Source organism: Urocitellus parryii, chromosome 1 (genome assembly GCF_045843805.1).
Source record: "Urocitellus parryii isolate mUroPar1 chromosome 1, mUroPar1.hap1, whole genome shotgun sequence".
Classification (NCBI taxonomy): Eukaryota; Metazoa; Chordata; class Mammalia; order Rodentia; family Sciuridae; genus Urocitellus; species Urocitellus parryii.
Genome location: NC_135531.1, coordinates 131,028,047 through 131,049,551, shown reverse-complemented (window position 1 = coordinate 131,049,551; position 21,505 = coordinate 131,028,047). Strand labels below are relative to the sequence as shown.

At 43.8% G+C, this 21,505-nt stretch overlaps 1 protein-coding gene across 2 annotated transcripts in view; it reads left to right on the top strand.

The window, feature by feature from the left end:
• The window catches only part of Tbc1d9b (TBC1 domain family member 9B), a 50,179-nt gene that overhangs the window by 5,617 nt on the left and 23,057 nt on the right, over positions 1 to 21,505 (top strand). For both annotated transcript variants that reach the window (XM_026412293.2, XM_026412292.2), the window contains exons 3-8: positions 3,088 to 3,206; positions 9,863 to 10,091; positions 11,209 to 11,467; positions 13,269 to 13,476; positions 14,955 to 15,155; positions 21,099 to 21,260. In XM_026412293.2, the coding sequence (XP_026268078.1) occupies positions 3,088 to 3,206; positions 9,863 to 10,091; positions 11,209 to 11,467; positions 13,269 to 13,476; positions 14,955 to 15,155; positions 21,099 to 21,260 (1,178 nt within the window). The remainder of the gene's footprint in view (positions 1 to 3,087; positions 3,207 to 9,862; positions 10,092 to 11,208; positions 11,468 to 13,268; positions 13,477 to 14,954; positions 15,156 to 21,098; positions 21,261 to 21,505) is intronic.

Sequence of the window (21,505 nt, the reverse complement as noted above, 5' to 3'; positions counted from 1 at the left end):
GTGCTGAAGATGGTCGTCTCAGTCTCAATAATGCCCCTTCTTGGGATGTAGATGGGGAGGGGACTGTAACTGCAAGAGCAGCCCCAAGGACAGGAAGAAAAGAGCATGATGCTGCAGCATAGGAGTCCCTTTGGTGACAGCAGGGCTTCATTCTAGGAAGAGACTGGCCATGCTGCAGAGTCCCAGTCCTTAGCTTCATACCACACCCTGACTTCCCCAACATCAGACCACAAGCTGACCTGGTTTCTGCCTGGGCCTCCCTCCTTGCATCTGGGCTGGGTCTCAGAAGCAGTCCACCCAAATCAGACATGATTCTGTAGGTAGGGGTCCACCTACCCCCCCTTCCCTCCTTCCCTCCATCCCTCCCTTCCTCCATCCCTCCCTCCAGTTCTAGGGATCAAACCCAGGGCCTCATGCATGCTAGGTAAGTGCTCTACCACTGAGCTACATTCCCACCCCTCTGACCTCCTTTTCCCAGCTCACAGCTGACTTTCACACAGGCCACATACTTGCAGGGCTTGCAGTTCCTAACCACACCTCTCCTGGCTACTATGCACAGTGCCTCCCACATCCACCAAACTTCCCTCTGCTCTGTTGACACTCTGCCCAATTGTCACCTCTTAGAAAATCTTCCCAGATTCCCCACACCCATGTAAGCTATCCTTCCTTCTTACTCTTTTGGAATTGATAAGTCTCCACTAGCACTTTTATATGTAAGTCTCTACTGTTAGACTGGGAGCTCCCCAAGGTAAGGGCAGGCGCTACAGCCAGGCAACTAGTCCTGGGATTCTGGTTTACTTACTTCCCTGCTGTGTGACTTTGTATAACTTACTTAACCCTCTGCTTCAGCTTCATCTTTTAATCCTTTAAAATGAAAATAATAGGACTGAGGATGTGGCTTAGTGATAGAGTGCTTGCCTCACATGCATGAAGCCCTGGGTTCAATTCCTAGCACCACAAAAAAATAAACAAAATAAAATGAAAATAATAATACCTGTCTTCAAGATGTTCTAAAAATGAAAAAAGATAATCCACAGGAAGCTCTGGAAACACAAATAGTACTTAATAATCCAATTAGCTATTCCATTCCTTTTATTCCCAATGCCTCACAGAGATGACACCGTTTAAGTGTTTCTTTAGTATTAGAAGAAATTTGAGTTACTTTTAAATAATAATCCTTTTAAATGCACATTCAGGCCTGGGAATATAGTCAATGGTAGAGCATATAAGGCCACCTCTAACACTTTCACATGTGTAAAACCCCAGGTTTGATCCTCAGCACTGCAAAACAAACAAACATAAACATTTATAATTAAAATGCATACAGCAAGCAAAAGATTGCTTCTGTTTAAGACTGCCAGAAATGTATGTGTAAATTAAAATGATACATTAGAGTTTGCATCATATGTAAACTTAACTTCAAAATTCACTGAGAGAGAAAAAGAAAGAAATCCTGCCCCTACCAACTAGATTGTGGCCTTTGTACATCAGGTCAAGGAAGTAAAATTGAATCCAAAGAAAAATGGGGGGAGAAAGTCAAGATAGTTTGGGATGACTTAAGGAACTTCCAGGGGAATTCTGTTTGCCTGGTGTGACTCATTGTACATTGTGTAATGCTGGGGCAGTTGTTTTCATGTGGTCATCCTAGTCTACTTGAGAATGATATTTCCTGTGGAATTGCTTGTTATTTGGACCACTTGAGCAGATGCCAAAAAACAGACAAATCAACCCTAACCTAGACAGGCCAAGCTGTGACAGAGCAATGAGCAGGTGCAGTGGCTTGGAGGAGGCGGTGGGGACCAACCTAGTCTGGCCAGAATGGGATCAGGGCCACATGCTCAGCTGGTGAAATAATGTTGCCAGATAGGGAAGGATGGGGTAACCAAGGATAGGTGCCCTAGCAAAAATATCTGATTCAGGATTAGGATGTAGCACAGTGGTAGAGCACTTGACTAGCAAACACAAGACCCTGGGTTCAATTCCTACCATTAAAAAAAAAAAAGTCTGATTTACAGTCAAACTGGACTTGCTTCCTAGCTAAGATTCCCCGCATACCAATTTTGTGGGCCTTGCTGTAGGCCACATGATTAACTTGACCTGCTTGGAGGTCCAAGCAGGACACCTAAGAAGGGTCCAGAGTGTTCATTTCTCTTCTTATCATTATGTTCATTTATTTATAAAACAATTTTTGACTGCAAACCCCATGCCAAAAGTGGAGTGGCAAGGGTAGGGGGAGCAGGCCCAGTAGAGACCTTTTCTCAGCCCATTGTATCTCCTCTTGGGGCTGCTCTTCTAGGTCCTTAATGGGAGCAAACAGTCTTCCATCCTTTAGGAATGGCATTGTGCTGCCTTCTCTGAATTTTTCCATTATCACTAGGTCTGCTAAGTCTCCAGGGCCCCTCTCTGCAAAGGATAGGGATACCTCCTGGGATAGAGGGGCAGACACTAGGGGAGAAGATCAGCCAGGAAAAGCTGAAAAGGGTTGGTAACTACTTCCTTTCCCAGCAGAGCCCAGCTGGCCAGGGGCTTCACACCCTTTGGAAGTTCCAGTTGGCATCTGTGGATGCCTGAATTTTCAGGAGAGTGCTAAAACTACTTCTAAAAAGTCTGATTGTGTCAGATAATCACATCCATATCAAAGACCACATTAAATTCTTTTCAACTGGAAGAAAAACCATGATCACTTAGGAAGCTCTCAGATGCATAGCTGTTTCTAGGGTGACACAAACAGACCAGTGATGATCACCACTATTGGAGGGAGGGAGGGAAGGCTTTGTCTCTCACATGGCTCTCTACTAAATTGCTTGGTGTTTTATTTTTGTTTGTTTGGGTGGGTGGTTGGTTAGGTTTTTTGTTTTTTGTTTTGTTTTGTTTTTGTGTGTATGTGTGTGTGTGTTACCAGCACTGTTTATTACTTTTGTTGTATACATATAAAGTTTAAGAAAGAAAAGATCAACAAGCATCTTGAAGATAGTAGTCACTTAAATAGTAAACTAGGTCACTCATTTTTAATCTCTTCTTTGAATTTATGTTTAAGACCTTGTGATTTTATGATTTTTCTTTTCTTCGCCAAACCCCTCCTCCTAGGTTCTTCCCGTAAAGAGATCACAAAACACTGGGAATGGCTGGAAAACAACTTGCTTCAGACACTATCCATCTTTGACAATGAGGAAGATATCACCACCTTCGTCAAGGGCAAGATACATGTAAGGTTTACATTTCTTTAGCAATTCTTGCTCCCCTTCTCTGGCTGGCAGTGTTCATACATGGTCAGCCTCTCTGACCTCTGGTTCTACTTCCATAGATTCAACCAACCACAATTTGAAGATATTTTAGGGGAAAATGCATCTATACTAAGCATGTAGACTTTTTTCATGACATTGTTCCTTAAAAAAAAAATAGCATAGCAATATAGCACTTATATAGCATTAGATATGATAAATCATCTAGAGATAGTTTAAAGTATACAGGAGGTGTGCATAGATTATATGGAAATTCTGTGATATTTTATGTAAGGGACTTGCATATGTAAAGAGTTGGGTATTTGTGGGAAGTCCTGGAATCAATCCCCTGTCTGTACAACTGTTTATATTATTTTATCTTCAGACAGCATAGATTTTTTTTAGAGAGAGAGAATTTTTAATATTGATTTTTCAGTTTTCGGTGGACACAACATCTTTATTTTATTTTATGTGGTGCTGAGGATCGAACCCAGCACCCTGCGCATGCCAGGAAAGCACGTTACCACTTGAGCCACATCCCCAGCCCCAAACAGCATAGATTTTATTCCCATTTTACAGAGATGGAAATTAAAATGACTGCTCTCATTCTCCTAGATTTGTAAGATGCAGTTGAACACACTGCTCCTTGTTATAGTTTGGATCTTGACTATCCACCAAAGGCCCATGTGTTGAAGGCTTGGTTGCCAACCTGTAATGCTATTAGGACGTGGTGGAATCTTTTGTGAGAGGAAGTTAGGTTATTTGCAGTGTGCCCTTGAAAGGGGATATTGAGAACGTGGCCCCTCTTCTCTTTTTGCTTCCTGGCTCCACAAAGCCTCCTCCACCGCATGCTCCCCACTGTGAAGCACTGGGCCACCATAGACCCAGAGCAACATGATGAAGGAACCATAGACTGAAATCATGAGCCAAAATAAACCTTTCCTCCTTATAAATTGATTATTTCAAGTATTTGTCATGGTAACAGAACGCTGATTAATGTACCCATGAAGCCCCTTCTTATCCTCAATAGCCATTGCAGTCAAAAGAAAGCTTAGCTTAAAGTTTCTATTTCTTGTAAAGTGCCTTGGAACAAATATGCAGCTATACAACTGTGTTTGCCAGTACCTTGACTAACAGGAAGAAATTGGAAATGAAATAACTAACATTATTTTTAAAGGCACATATCCTTTACCCGGAAATCTATTCCTTTGAATTTACCCTATAGTTTATTCATATATGCAGAATGACACATATATCAGGATAGTCCCTGCAATGCTGAATCAGCAAAAACACTGAAAAAATACCTTCCATGCCAATGATAAGAGAGAAAAACAGCTGTTCTCTCCTCTGAAAAATGAGAGTAATAGGGCTGAGGTTGTGACTCAGTGGTAGAGCTCTTGCCTTGCATGTGTGAGGCATTGGGTTCAATCCTCAGTACCACATAAAAATAAATAAAGATATTCTCTCCATCTTCAACTAAAAAATATTTTTTAAAAATGAGAGTAGTAATACTTGCTAGGATTTACTGAGTACTTTTTATATGCTTGGTTAGCTAAGTGCTTTATTTTCAGGGAACTTATTAAGGCATACATGGTATACATACTGGAATATTTTGCAGCCATAAAAATAATAATTACAAAAATTGTGACATTGATAAACTGGTAGGGTAATATTTAGATTATTTTCTCTTTGGGGAAGATTAACCCTATCATGAGCATTTATCTGAATGTCTTCTTCTTTCTGTTAGATTATTGCCTTACATTAGATTTCCTGGAGGCTCTTACTAGATCACAGTTTATGGTTCCAAGTCACTTTAGGCAGCCCTTATAAATCTGTGATACTAGACCTTTGTAGACCTGGGGAGACAGGTCTAATTTCTCAGCTCTTCTTCTCTGTGCAGTTTGGAATTCAAGACCCATGTTGCCTTCTATTCCAGGAAAACAGGCAAAAAACAGGCAAAGAAGTCAGAGGCCAGCCCTTACTATCCCAGCAAGAAAGCTGAACAATGATAATAATAGAAACATACCTGATGCCTCTATAAACAAACTCATCAGCAAAACAAAAGTTCTTAATGACATAAGGTTAAAGAACAAGTGGTCTGTTAGTCATCTTTCTGTTACTGTAAGTAAATATCTAAGATAGTCAACTTGTAAAGAGAAAAGGTTTATTTTGGCTCAGAGTTTTGGAGGTTTCAGTCCATGACCCAGTTGCTTTGGGATAGTGGCAGCACATCATGGTTGGAAGGCATGGCAGAGCAAAGCTGTTTGCCTCATGCAAAAGAAAAGAAAAAGAAGCCAGGGGTCCCAATATCCCCTTCAAGGATACACCCCAAAGACCAGAAGATCTCCCACTAGGCCCCACCTCTTAAATGTTCCACCATCTCCCTGTAGTGCCACACTCCCTGTAGTGCCTTTAACATATGGGCCTTTGGGGGACATTTAAGATCCAAACTATAGCAAATAGAAATTAGGAAATGTAGAGCTGAATGATCATAGAAATACTACTATATACATCAGAATTTATGGGATGCACCAAAAGCAGTACATAGAAGGAAATTTAGAGTCTTTAATCTCATGAAAGAAGAACGAACGAAAGTTAATGAGCCAGATGTCCAATTCAGTAGGTTAGAAAAGAATTCCAGGAAATGAGACACAAGGAAGTGAGAAAGGGTCAAAGTTAATTCCTTAGAAAACAAGGGAATAAGAGAAGAGCAACCAAAAATAGAAAAAAAGCCTGTGGCAAAGTGACTCAGGACTCAAGACTGTACCCTCCAGTAAGCAATGTTGGAAATTGAATATGAAGAGCACTTACATAGAAGCAGAGCATTTATTTGTTTGTTTTAGATACTAGAATTGAACCCAGGGGCATTGAGCTATATGTATCCCCAGGCTTTTTTATTTTTTGAGATAGGGTCTTACTAAGTCACTAAGTATCTGAGTTGCTGAGACTGACCTCAAACTCATGATCCTCTTGTCTCAGCCTCCCAAGTCTGCTGGGATTACAGATGGGACCTCCATACCTAGTGAAGCAGTTGTTTAAAAAATAAGGAGCCAGTGCTGTGGATATAGCTCAGTGGGAGAGCACTTACTCAGTATGTGTGAAACCCTGGGTTCAATTCCCAGCAGCAGAGAGAGAGAGAGAGAGAGAGAGAGAAACAATACCAATACCATAAATAGCTTTAAACCAATAAACTTAAGAATTTTGACAAAATGGATGCTTTTTAAAAATAATACATATTCATTTCCAATTGCTACTATAACAAGTTACCATGAACCTGATGGTTTAAAACAACACAAATTAGGCTGGGTTAGCTCAGTGGTGGAGCACTTGCCTGGGTTTGATCTCTAGCACTGCAAAAATAAATAAATAAACTCACAAATTTATTATCTGAAGATCAGAAGTTTAAAGTGATCTTTCTGGGCTGAAGTCAAGGTGTTGGTAGGACTGTGCTCCTTCTGGAAGCTCTAAGGGAATCTGTATCCTTTCCTTTTCCAGCCTGTAGAAGCCACTTGTATTCCTTGCTTCTTGGCCCTGTCCTTCATCTTCAATGCCAGAAGCATAACATCCTCAGAGGAATCAATCTTTCCCTCTCTCTTCTCTTCTCTGTCTATTGTCATCTCCTTGTGGCTCCTTCATTCTTGCCTGTCTCTTTATGAGGACCCTTGTGATCATATTGTGTTCTCTCAAATGATCTGGGGTCATCTCCCCATCTCAAACTCCTTAATCATGCCTGCAACTTCCCTGTGAGCCAGGCTGGTTAATCCCTATTGGCAGAGACTGAGACTGGGTAGAGGCTGGAAAGCCACCCAAAGGCTCAGGGTGTGGCTCTCCAGTGGGGAATGCAGAGGAAAATGTACAGTAGGTCACTGCTAGCCCCACTGCTTCCTGCCTGGGCATCTCCCAGGAGCAGTTGAAGGGAGTGAGGGAGCGGCAACTGCCAACTGAGATCTAGAAAGGTGGCCCAAGGGGCAGGGCAGCCAGTGATGACCACCTAGCCAGGACCTGTTAGCAATGGCTGGCCCACCAAGGCTGTCTGGGGCTGCCTTGTGCTTTCTACCGGTGGGCACTGTGTTAGTCAGCTTTCCATGACTACAGTGAAAAATACGAGGTGATTGGCTTATAGAAAGAGATTTATTTTGGCCCACGGTTTTGTAGTTTCCAGAGTCCATGGTCAATAGCCCCATGACTTTGGGCCTGTGGAGAGGCAGCACATCATGACAGGATTGTGTGGCAGAGCAAAACCATTACACCATCAGCCAGGAAGCAAAAGGGAAAGAAGAGGCCAGGGTCCCATAATCCCCTGTGAAGGCACCCCCTGCATAACCTAAGAACCTCCCTCTAGGCCCCACCTCCTGAAGGTTCTACCAGCTCCCGATAGGACCAAATCTTTAACACATTATGGCCTTTGGGGAACACTTTCCTAAACCATAGCAGGCACTTTCCCAATCTTCCAATGGGATAGAACTGAGGGCAACAGAAAACAAAGGCAGGCCTTAGAAATAAGAAGGGAGCTATATTCCCAGAGGGAAAGCTACTTCCTACAGGAGCATTCTGGGAGGCACCACAGACAGATTGAGAGAGTGGAAATGTTTTAATAGCAGCTATGGCGTGCTGGTTTGAGGGAGAAAAAAAATGTTTCTTCTGCTTTTTTTAGGTTCTTATCCAGGGATCTATAACAAAAGACAGGTTTAACAAAAGAAAAATAAACTGAAGTTTATCAACATGTATATCTCATGAACACAAGGGAAAAACTCAGGGAGGAACAGCTGGATGGTTTAGTTAGAACTTGGGTTTATGAAACACCCTCATAAATAAACAGTACATTTAAAGAGAAACAATAGGACAAAGGAACCAGATTTTAGGCTTCCAAGGGTAAAAAGTGAGGGTAATGTTGGGGGGTGAGTAGGAACCACAGGAAGGAGGTTTGTTAACAGATGCCTCTGGTGTGCTCTGGTGTCATCTCAGCTGGTAAATTGAGTTGTCTCTAGTAAAGGAAAATTTACATTCTGTTTTAGACAGAGAAGAGAAGGCAGAAAGCTTTTCCTAGGTTTGCATATTCTGATTTCCTTTCTAGTTAAACCAAGTGCCATATTCTGCTTTCTGATGCTATAACAAAATACCTGAAAGTGGGTGAATTATAAATAAAAAAGGTTTATTCAGCTCACAGTTCTGGAGGTTCAAAGTTAAGGGGCCACATTTGATGAGGGCCTTCTTGCTGCTTCATAACATGGTGGGGGGTATTACATGGAGAGACAGAGCAAATATCTTTCCTCTTCCTACAAAGCCACTAATACCCTCATCACCTCATCTAAACCTCTCAAAGGCTGCACCTCCAAATACAACTAACATATGACTTTGTGGATTAAGTTTCCAACACATGATTTCTGGGGAACATTTTCAAACAATAGTACTGAGAAATGGAAGGAATCAAAGTAGACCTCATGTTGGGATCTTTGCCTGGGCTCATGGCTATCTTTCTTGCCTGTGGAAAGAGGGACATAAGGCAACCAAGAAACCCAGAAAAGCACCAGGCGGGCCACCAGCCCTGGCCTTTAAATGCTTTTGTTTATCCAGTAACTGTCCTAGGAAATCAGCATGTACATTTGGAACCAGTTGGCTGAGGACCTGTCCCAGGAGGTTTGGGGCTGGCCTATGGTCCAGAGTGATGCCTGTGGGCACCCAAGCACAGTGAAGGGATCATGAGTCAACTCACTGATCTGGGGTGGGGACAGATCAGTGTCCCCTGGAGTACAGGGAGTCAATGCAAAAATGTTCTCCAGGTTGTGAGAGAGCAAAGCACTTCAAAGAAAGTGCCACAGAGGATCCCATATGGGCAAAGAAAGGAGAAAAGAGAAAAACAATGGATGCATGTATGTGGCATGTCTGGAAGAAACCAGGAAGGTGGCTAGAGGGCGAGGGAGATTCCTCTTTCACTAAACACACTTTTCTACCATAGGTTGAACATCCCTTATCCAGAATTCTTGGAACCAGAAGTGTTTCAGATTTTGGATATTTTAAGATTTGGGCTTGTTTGCATATGCATAATGAGTGTCTTGGGAAAGGGACCCAATCATGTATACAAAATTCATTTATGTTTCCTGTATACCTTATGTACACAGACTGGAGGTGATTTCACACAATATTTTTAGGGTGTCTGTGATTTGACTGCAACCTATTACATGAAGTCAGGTGTAAAATTTTCTATTCGTGGCATCATGCTGGCACACAGGAAGTTTAGGATTTTGGAGCATTTCAGATTGCAGATTTTCAGATTAAGGATGTTCAACATGTATTTGCATTTTTAAACCATGTTTATGGATGATATATTTTAACAAGTTTACATTAAACTAAAATGGGTTTATTTTAAAAGTCACTGCTCAGAGCCAATGATGACGATAATCCAGGAAGTTCTGGAAACTTGTTCAGAGCCCACAGGTGGCTTCTGTCATCCATGTCCCTTGATGGCAAACAAGCCAGAGCACAGCTGCCTCCTTCCCTGAGAGCTACCAACTGTCGTCTACCTGTGCCTATTTCCCTTAAAGAAAGTCCTAGAGTCCTGAGTTCCCCGGGCCTCTCTGCTCCTCCCTTTGACTTGGCCAGGAGTGTGTGTGGTGAGCCCAAGTCCCACTATCTCCCTCCAGGGTATCATTGCAGAAGAGAACAAGAACCTGCAGCCCCAGGGAGATGAGGACCCTGGGAAATTCAAGGAGGCCGAGCTGAAGATGCGAAAGCAATTTGGGATGCCTGAGGGGGAGAAGCTAGTCAACTACTATTCATGCAGCTACTGGAAAGGCCGAGTGCCCCGGCAGGGCTGGCTCTACCTGACTGTCAACCACCTGTGCTTCTACTCCTTCCTGCTGGGGAAGGAAGGTGAGCACCAGCTGAGGCAAGTGGGTGCAACCAGGGGGTGCCATCCCTCTTGCATCATGGCAAAGTTTTCACCCTCAACTCTGTTCATCCCAGCCCCTCCTCATCCTCAGCTCCTCTATACCCTGGCTATTCTGACCTTGCCTCTGGGCAGTTTCCTGCCTCTCCAGACTGCCAGCATCTCTGGTGGGGTTCCCTCCTCTCAACCCAGGATATTCTGTCCACACATGACCATCCAATGGGTCTCCCTGAAACCCAGATGCTACCTTAGCAATTCATGACAGGAACACCCAGACTTGAGCCAGGCACACACCTGCTTTGAGCAGGCACATACCACGTTTACAACCCACTAGTCAGATTCTTACATGCTGACTTTACAGGCCTTCTACATTTTGTTTGAGTCAGCCTATTGAAGGGCACACATCTTCCCCGAGTACTTCCAGGTTATGCAATACCTTGGGCATGTGTCACTGCTGTCACCTGCTGCGGTCCCTCCCTGCTGGATACAGTGGCTTCAGCATGCCGAGCCACAGTCCCTGGCTTAGCAGTCAGCTCCTTCTGCTGTAGTTGCCACCCCCAGAAATAGCTCCTAGGCCATGAGCTGTTCACAGTTGTCAGGAGTCATTGCTGTTTCCTTCCACGCCTCCCTTCCACAGCCGCCCTTCCACAGCCGCCCTTTGCCTTCCTGCCCTTACTGCTTACCTGTCAGGACTGTGATGATCAGTCACCTCCTTGTGAGGCAGGGGCCAGTGTCTTTCCCCGTGTTTGGCCGTACCATGTGGTGACTTGGTTCACATATCACTGTAGTCCCAGTCAGTGGAGCTCCTTAGGGCCAGAGTCTCAGCTAGTTCACCTCTGCACATTTGTTCCTTTCACTCTTCAGTCATTCATGGAGCAAATATTCATCAAGTGTGTTTGGTCTGGGAGGCAGTGGAGATCCCTGTGGCCCAGTCGCTCCACATGGAGCTTGTGTCCCAGCACAGCCAGGCTCAGGCACTGAGGAGTAAATGATGTCCTCAAGGAGCAGTTCCCTCTGGGGAGTTCTAGGTACAAGTGAGAATCAGGAAACTTCACCTTGTTCAGTTGTAATCAGTGGTGCATCTGCGTTGTTGGTGTCCAGTGAGTCTTGTGGTACAGTGGGTGGACGTCACACGCCTGGAGAAGAATGCCACGCTGCTCTTCCCTGAGAGCATCCGTGTGGACACACGGGACCAGGAGCTCTTCTTCTCCATGTTCCTTAACATCAGTGAGACCTTCAAGCTCATGGAGCAGCTGGCCAACCTGGCGATGCGGCAGCTGCTGGACAACAAGGGCTTTCTGGAGGATAAGGCCCTTCCCAGGCCCATCCGGCCACACAGAAACATCTCAGCTCTGAAGCGGTAGGTACTTTGCCCTCCCAGGGGACAGGAGGGTCCCACAGCAAGTAAGAGTGGGCACACCTAATCCAGATCCACTGACCCTGCCTGTTGCTTGGCACTTGACTGAATGTGCAGACCTAGAAAGAATCTCTGCATTTAGCCCTCATAAGTTCCCCATTTGAGAAGGAGGCCAGGTAAACAGGTCATTGCAGTATCGCATTGGGGGGGATATTGGCCTCCAAATACCAGTATCTCTAGGAAATACGACAGATACCACTAATGTAGAAGTTTCCTCCCACTTTCCTTCTCACAGCCCTATAATGGGAAGGTACTCTTACCATCCCTAGTGTCCTGGTCTGAGACCTAAGTTGCAGAGAGGTCTGTCAGCTGGTGAATGGTCAAGCCAGGATGTGAACCATCTCAGGGTGCTCTGAGGACCCTGAGGAGGCTATGTCTTGGAAGCTTTAGTGAATTAGGGTATATAGCCTCTATCCCATCGAGATGGACAGTTCTCTTCCAGACCTTTGGCCAGACAGCCCCTCATAACCATGGGCCCAGGCCTCTGGAGTCTGAAGCCAGCAGGGGAAATGTACTATGTGCAGGTCTAGTGTCACTGCAGTCAGAGCACCTATGTCCTCTGGGGATTGGTAAAGAGATAGATCATGGTGGCTGGCCTCTACAGATCACTTTCGTTTGAGTCCCAAAATTGTAGCCTCATGAGAAACCTGCAAGACTGGCCAAGGTCTCAGAAGTTTCCAAGTACCACAGCTATGGTGGGCATACCCAGATTCACACTGGTGTATTCAGAGACCTCATCCCAGCCACCCTGTTTCCTAGGTTTCATTCACAGATCATGGTATAGGCCCACAGTGCACCTTCCAGATCAGAATGTTTTGCAAGATGTCACTCTTTTGATACAAGTGATGGAATACCCTTTAGGACCTTCCAGAAGAAAACAAGCAGGGCTGGAACTTGGCAGTTTCCAGCACTCTCAGCTAGGGTTCTTGGTCAGACTCTTTTGTCAGTCTGCCATAAGCCCAAGGCAAGTGGGAGGCTCTCTTGGGACTGAAGAGAGATGTTTATGTGGAAAGAGTCACAAAAGGGATGAGGGCCAGGATGCCAGGCCACTTCCCATCGCCATCAAACCTACAAATAAGATTCTATTAAGCACAGCTATCACATGGTTTAGTTTTAATTCCTCTTCTCCCCATTAGGAGAACTTGTCTAGGTTTCAAGGCATGTGAAGTCTTCCCAGGCTGAAGACATTGCTTCAGGCCTAGTAACATGCTGGGTATGAGTCAGGCAGGGTGCAGTGATCTCTGGGCACTGCCGCCCGTCAATACTGAGTGACATGTCACACACTGCCCAGGTCAGCCTCCAGATATCCTTTGAAAGGAGATGTTATGTGCTACCATTTTTTGTCTGGTCATATGAGTGTTCCATATTTTACTTGGTCATTTAACGTGCATCTTTATTTTTTTTTTAACGTATCAGGGATTGAACCCAGGATCGCTTAACCCTTGAACCACATCCCCAACCTTTTTTTATTTAGAGATACGGTCTTACTAGGTTGCTTACAGCCTTGCTAAATTGCTGAGGCTATCTTTGAACTTGGGATCCTCCTGCCTCAGCCTCCTGAGCCACTGGTATTAAGGTGTGCACCGCCATTCCTGGCTTAACATGCATCTTTAATTGAATTCTAAAATCTCCAGGCATGATTTGTTTACTGTAGAACCCCAAGGATCCTGAATTCCACATGGAAAACTGTGGCCTCCTGTTGGCCTTGACTCTTGTCCCACTTTTTCCTACCTTGTTTCCTTAGAGACCTAGATGCCCGAGCCAAGAATGAGTGTTATCGGGCCACATTCCGGCTGCCCAGGGATGAGCGTCTGGATGGCCACACAAGCTGCACCCTGTGGACGCCATTCAACAAGCTGCACATCCCAGGCCAGATGTTCATCTCCAATAACTATATCTGCTTTGCCAGCAAGGAGGAGGATGCGTGCCACCTCATCATACCCCTAAGGGAGGTAAGCATTCTCTGGTCAAGGGTCAAAGGCCCTTCAGGCCCCATGGGATCAAATAGACTGAGACCAGATCCATGCTCTTGGGTCAGAGCTCTGTGGATGGTCATGGAGGAGATTTGTCTGGCCAGCACTGACCATCCTTAATACCTGCTCCATGATGCCCCAGCAAGGGAGCTCCCAGGCGACCCTTGGCTTAGGACAGGTCCTCTGCATGTCTGATAGGCTCTTGGATTTCACTCCAATTGTGCTCTTCATGCACTCCCCTCAGGAAGTGGGAGTTATCCTTGAATTCTGACCTCTTCCACCTTCCTGCATCCTGACCAGATATCCTGACAGACATCCTGTCAGCCCTCTCTCCAGAGCCCATTCCTTCCTCTCCATGGCCACCACCTGGGACTTCATCTGCACAGGCCACATCAGGGAGGTTCTAACCCCACCTAACCCCTCTCAGGGAAGAGCAGCGTGGCATTCTTCTCCAGGCGTGTGACGTCCACCCACTGTACCACAAGACTCACTGGACACATCCTCCCACATCAGCCAACAAATTTTGAAATATCAATCAGAGGATAGTGGCATCCCACCTAGGATCCTCCAATGTTTCTTTATGGTCAGAAGAATCCCCAACTGCCTCCTGTAACCTGTGAGGCCTTCAGTGAGCCATCATGCATGGCTTTCAGACCCATTCATGCATGCCCACCCCATGCACACATACCCAATCATACATAACACATGTACCACATACACATACTACACGTAGACATGCTCCCACACATATATGACATACACATACACACACATGCACATGCATACAGTTATGTCACACACTGACCTGGGCAGTGTGACATGTCACTCAGTATTGGAGGGTATCAGTGCCCAGAGATCTCTGCACTCACTGGGCACTCACTGCCTCTCTGAAGGTGTCTTTAGTGCATAGCAGTCCAGTAGCCTTTCATTTGTCTATTGCCAGCACTTACTCCTAGTGCTTAGGCTTAGCTTCTGTGTCCCTTTTCTGTCCCATGCCTTTTACCCCTATGTAGCTCTCTTCACACCTCAAAGGGAGTCAGAACCAGGCTCCAGACAAGTTGTCAAAACATGTTCCTTAGGACAGACTTGCAGGGAGGAGCTGCTTGCTCTGCTTTAGAGAGAAGTAACTGGTAGTCTTTTGAGAAGCCAGTAGGGGGCAGCAGCTGGGCTGAGTGCTTAACATTTTATATCATCATCCTTGTAAGGTCCTGCGGGACCAGAATACTCACCCCTGTCAACAGACAAAAAGAGAGAGTTAGATTTGCAAGTGCCTTTCTCAGGGTCACATGCAGGAAGCGGCAGAGTTGAGGTCTGAATCCATTTGGGCCACTTATGGCTTTGTGCCCTGGAGGATAGCCCTAGGACCACTATGCTTTTCTCACTGTGCTTTTCTCACAAAGCACACCCCTCCTTACAGGCTAAGATGAAAATGCCCAAGACTGATTTTGCCTTCTTAGGTGACCATTGTCGAAAAAGCTGACAGTTCCAGCGTCCTGCCCAGCCCTCTGTCTATCAGCACCAAGAGTAAAATGACCTTCCTGTTTGCCAACCTAAAAGACCGCGATTTCTTGGTTCAAAGGATCTCTGACTTCCTCCAGAAAACACCATCCAAGCAGCCAGGTGGAAGAAAAGCCAGTGTTGCAGACCCAGCTCCAGAGGTGAGGGAGGTCCCTTGGAAGCAGCCAGTTTCGAATTAGGACTTGGGGAAGGGCCAGGGTAGCCATGGCCTCCTCACTAAGCCTGACCCCTATGGTGCCTGCTGTGGGCCTCAAGCTGGAGGGCATTATACACAATGCTGCCTGATCTGTACCCTGGTCCACACGCTCCAGACCTCCTCACTCTTGCCCAGCCTACCTCAAGGCCAAGTCCCAGTGAGAAACCTCCGACTGGATCAGTCACCCTCATCTCCATCCCTTATGAACTTCTGCTATACTGAGAGCAAGGGCCATATTGTTAAGGCCTATCCTCCTTGGGTTTATTCACATGATATTTGTTTCATTCATCATTCAGTCTAAGGCTCTTATAGAGAAAGACTCCTCTATTATTTGTGTTGCTGAGGATCAGACCCAGGCCCTCAAGCATGCTAGACAAACATTCTACTATTGAGCCACATCCCCAGCCCAAAATTCCTTTTTAAAGGCCTAACTACGTTATCATTATTATACCAACAGACTTAATAATAATTCCTTAATATCATCAAGTACTTTTATAGCTGTGCCTTAGTAACCATGGGGAATTGCATCCAGGACCCCCCTCAAATACCAACATGATGGATGCTCATGTCCCTTATATAAGATGGCATTGTATTTGCATATAACCTATACACATTCTACAATATGCTTTAAATCATCTCAATGATTTACAATGTAAGTTCTATGTAAATAGTTGTTCTACTATATTGTTTAGGGAATAATGACAAGGAAAAAAAGTCTGTACATGTTCAGTATAGATGCAATTTTTTTCCTCTGAATATTTTCCATCAGTATTTGATTGATTCCACAGATGAAGAATCCATGGATACAAAGGGGTGACTGTTTACATTTCTCCAAGTGCAGGTATACTTTTTACAGTTTGATTATTTGAATTGAGGTACACCAAAGTCATGTATACATTATAATTGGTTCACATGTGTCTTAAATACCCCCCCTTTTTTTTTTTGGTACTGGGGATTAAACCCAGAGGTGCTTAACCACTGAGCCACATTCCCACCCCTTTTTTATATTTTATTTATAGATAGATTCTCACTGAGTTGCTTAGGACCCACAAAGATGCTGAGGCTGGCTTTGAACTCGTGATCCTCCTGCCTTAGCCTCTCAAGTCTCTGGGATTACAGACAAACACCACCACGTCCAGCTTTAAATCTCTTTCAATTTAAGTTTCTGCCTCTCTCTCTCTCTCTTTCCTCTCTTGCAGCATTTTGTTGAGAATTTGGGCTATTTATACTATAGAGACTCTCACAGTCTGCTTTTTTGTTTTGTTTTGCAGTACTGGGAAATAAACCCAGGCCTCACACATACTAGGCCCATGCTCTACAACTGAGCTATACCCCTAGCCCCACCATCTGAATTTTGTTGATTGCATCCACTGCAGGTTCTTAACAAGTTCCTTCATCCCTTATGTACTGTAAGTATATTGAGCAGTGAGATCCAGAGCCTCCATCAAATTTAAGATAAATGGATTTTTGTTTTGTGCAGGTCTACCTATAGGCAGTATTGAGGCACTGTGTACCTTCAACAAGAAGCATACCACACATTGATGAGCATTGCTCAGATCCATCCATTCATTAGAAATTGCAAAATGGTAGCACCCTATTCTACCATTTTTTCCCCATTCGTGGGAATACTCCTCTGAATAGAAAATTTTCCTTGTTAACTATTTGATTACCCCAAAACACAGTTCATATAAGAAAGACAGAATACATCTTTTAGTCTTTCCTTTTATTCACCAGTTGCCAAAATGATGATCAGTTGGTTTTCTAGTGTCCTCCAAATATGACCAATTAGTTTTTCATGTTTATTTCTTAGTATAATTATGACCCTATGAATATAAGCAACTTGATTTGTATTTATTATTCTTACTTATTTGTATTCATTATTCTTACTCCATCTGTGATCAGAGGGGGCTTATTCAGATTGGCACAGATTGGTTATCTGAGCCAATCTGATTGGTTCCTTTGACACAATCCTGGTAGTTTTTGATGGGTTCCTTGTTTTCTGGAATAATAAAGATGGGTATTCTGCTCTTGGTATTCAGTTCAAATTTGTGGAAAACCTTAACCACTGCAAGATTTTTTCAGAAATACACAGATTTAGCATCTCTGAAAAAAAAAAATCAGCAGGGCTATGGGTATAGCTCAGCGATGGAACTCTTGCCTAGCATGTGAAAGGCTCTGGCTTCAATCCCCAACACTACAAAAAGCAAGCAAAAAAGAAACAGCAGCCCTGCACCATAGGACCCATTCCCACTGGGAGCATTGGAGCTCAGTGATGGCATATGCTCTCCAGCTCTCTAGAGCCCATCTGGTCAGGTCTGTGTAATCTTTTAAATTTTCTACCCCTGTGGCAGATGCTCAATAAATTCTTAAGTAGGTGAAGAATAGAAAAAGAATGGGCAGAATCAGGATTGATAGGAGACATTAAGAAATGTTTCTTAGAGGAGGTTGGGCTCAATCTGGGATTTCAAGAAAGGATAAAGTTGGATTGCATGAAAGGAACATGAGCAGGATGCTGGAGCTGCCTTTTACTTTTACAATATAGTATAATAGCTATTTACATCACATTTACACTGAAGGACAAGGCCTTATAGCCCAGAGTAAGCACAGACTGTGTAGCCTTTTCCAAGCACTCACCACTGGTTCATCCAGCATGTTTTTATTGTGTTCCTGTTGGGTACCAGCTGCTCTTCGAGGCAGCAGGCATAGAACAGTGATCAAACCAAATAAAACTTGTGCTCTCTTAGGACTTACATTCTAGTGAGACAGACACTAAATAAACATATATGTCAGGCAGTGATAAGGGCAATGCATAATAATAAAGACAGATCCGTTGAAGGTCCATGAGAATTTATGAATGGTTTCTTCTATTTCTGAAAAAAAAAATGTCATTGAGATTGTGTTAGGAAAATGCATTAGATTACTTTGGGTAGCACCAATACCTTAAAAATATCGAGTCTTCCAATCCATTAACATGAGATTTTTTTTCCATTTATTTACATTTTTCTTTAATCTGTTTCAGCAACATTTTATAGTTTTCAGGGCCCAAGTCTTCCACCTCTATGGTCGAAGTTATTCCTAAATATGTCAGTAGGTTGTTTTTTTATGCTATTATAAATCGAATTGTAGGCTTTCCTGGATTTCTTTCTTTGATTGTTCAAGAAAGAAATGGTTTTGGGGAGATATTTCGAAGGTATATCTGTATTTGAAGGTATATCTGTGTAAATGTGATGTAAATAGCTATTATACTATATTGTTTAGGGGAAAGGGACAAGAAAAAAGTCTGTAAATGTTCAGTATAGAATTTTTTTTCCAGTTCTCAGAATTAAACCCAAGGCTTTGCACATGCTAGGCAAATGCTCTTCCACTGGACTGTATCCCCAGTGGAACAGGTGGATTAGACATGGGGTATTGGAAGAAGGGAGGGTTGAAGATGATACCAGGTCAGCTTCTTCAGGAACCTATTGGAGAACAAACTCCAGACAATCAGAAATGAGGAAGCTTTGGCATAAGGACTGGTGGAAAATATTTAAGTGTGGGAATAAAGGTAGATAATGGGGATAAAGGGGACAGTATGTAAATTATATAGGCTCCATGATAGAACTATAGTATCATGAAAATATGAGCTAAGTTGGACAGAGTGGCACATGCCATAATCTCAGTGACTAGGAGGCTGAGGCAGGAGATTGTCAGTTTGAGGCCAGCCTCAGCAACTAGCCAAAACCCTGTCTCAAAATTAAAAAATATTTTAAAAGTGCTTGGTATGTAGCTTGATGGTAAAGTGCCCCTGGGTTCAATTTCCAGTACAAAAAAAAAATGGAGGGAGGGATATATAATTAACACCCCTTGCAAAAAAAAAAAAAAAGTGACCCCTGTTATTCTCTGTTGACCTTAATGCAAAATTTCTAGTAAGAGGTGCCCAAACTCACTATATCCTTTTCTCCTCTATCAAGTCTTTTTTCTCTCAGAAAGTCTGCATTGATATTCTGTTAGGTTTGTGCTAATAGCTTTACATAGTTTCCTTATTCCCCACTTTTTAAGATAATGTCAGTTCCCTACTATGTATAATATTGAAAATATCTAGTAATCCTCTTCTTCCTTCTTTCCTCCCTTTTCCTGCCAATATTTATTTTATAGGTTATATTTTTATTCTTAGTTAATAAAAGTAAGGCAATCAATGAGTTTATTCTCCAGGAACCTATTAACTTCTTAGCTTATATTTTCCTTCCTTTTTTCCTTCCTGCTTTCCTTCCAGCACAGTGACAAAATACATGAGTTAATCAATTTATTATAAAGAGGAAAGGTTTGTTTGGGCTCACAGTTTTAGAGTTTTCAGTCCATGGTCACTTGGCCCCATTGCTTTGGACCTATGGTAAGGCAGAGAACATCATGGCAGGAATATGTGGGAGGGAGACCTGATTATTTCATGACAGTCAGAAAGCAAAAATAGAGAAATCAGCAGGGTACAGTGGCACACCTGTAATCCCAGCAACTTGGGAGACTGAGGCAGGAGGATCACAAATTCAAGGCCAGCCTGGGCAACTTAGCAGCACGCTATCTCAAAATAAAAAGGACTGGGGATACAGCCCAGTGGAAGAGCATTTGTCTAGCATGTGCAGGGCTGTGGATTTAATTCTGAGAACTGAAAAAAAAAATTCTATATTGAATATTTACAGACTTTTTTTCTTATCCTTTTCCCCTAAACAATATAGCATAATAGTTATTTACATCGAATTTACACTGTATTAGGTATTATACATCATCTAGGAGGATGTGTATAGGTTAAATGCAAATACTGCTAAAGGGATTTGAGCATCCTTTGATTTGGGGTAGGGGTTGTGGAACCAATTCTCTGTGGATACCAAGGGTTGACTGTATGCACTGAAGTACATAGATCATAGTGTACAGCTTGTTGAATTTTCACAAAATGAACACAATGTGTGAGCAACACCAGTTAAAGAAAAGGGTGGGATTTTAGAGGTGTGATTATTAGCAAGATTGTATACTGATAATAAGGAATCCAGTGGAAAGGGAAGAAAATGGTGTTGAGAACTAGGGTCAGTTGTTAAAGAAAGGTCCTGGAAGTGAGAAGAAAAGAGATCCTAGAAGGGGTAGAAGAAAACCCAGACCTGGCATGCATAGACCCAGAAGCAGATAGGTGGTCCTGTCATGAATCCAGTAACACTCAAAACCAGAAGTGGTTCAGAGAGCTCCACCCAGCATCCTGAGCAGTGAGCTTTTATAGGCCAACCCAGAAAGCAAAGTAGAGAAATCACCTGATTAGCTATAGCTTGGCACCTGCCTTATTTGGGTTTTGGTGTGATCGGTTGGCTGCTATGATTGACTGAAGCTCAGCTGCCTATGATTGGCTGAAACCTGGCTATTGGTTATAAAATGTTAGACTTAGATATAGATAGATACATACTCTCCTCAATTAGGTTTGGGTTTGTTAATGTAGGTTGCAGTTTATTGCATAGGAACTTAAAGTATTGAGACAGCCTCAGGCTAATGGCCTCCTGCTTTTTTAATATAATAGGACACTAGAGTTCAGGAAGAGGCCGGGCAGCACCAGAAGTAGTTTCCTCAGAAGGACCCAACTTCACTGAAGAAGAACCCATTTCCCCCAAAGAGGCCCTAACTGACCATTGTGGGTGGTTTTGGTTTTAGGGAGGACATATATAGATGTCCAGCCAACCAGAGAGGAAATGCATGGCAGGCTGTAGCCATAGCCTCCCCACAACCAGGCCAGGTCCATTCTTTGGGCACCATGTACCCCCCATGACCCTTCCTCAGTGACATCTCTGTCCAGCTCTGTGGATAAGCATGCATCAGAGGCCACATGGAGCAGCTCAGTTGTTAGGTGCTTTCCCTTCCCTGTTTTATTTTCTAGTCTCTCCCAGCTTCTCAGGAGGTTCCAGAACTGCCCACCAGCCCATCCTCTCCTCTCAGTGGCTACCAGAATTTCAGTGCTCAGGAGGTGCCAACTGCTTCCCAGGGCCTTCTCAAAGTCTTCCAGAGAAACTCTCCCATGGAGGATCTTGGAGCCAAGGGGGTAAGCTGTGAGTGCTGGCATCTCAGCTATGAATCAAAGCCAAGCCCTCAGGAGGAAGGCTGGAGCCGGCCTCTGGGTTTGTGCCTTCATGACCAGCTCAGCCCCTCAGAGATTTTCAGGCTGACCTATGGACAGTACCCTCCCAGGGCTACACTCAACACTGTGAGGTAGACAAGGCAGACTCTGGGGACAGCCACCCTTCCTGACCAGTGTGGCTACCTGCCACTGAGTAGCTCATCTTCTGA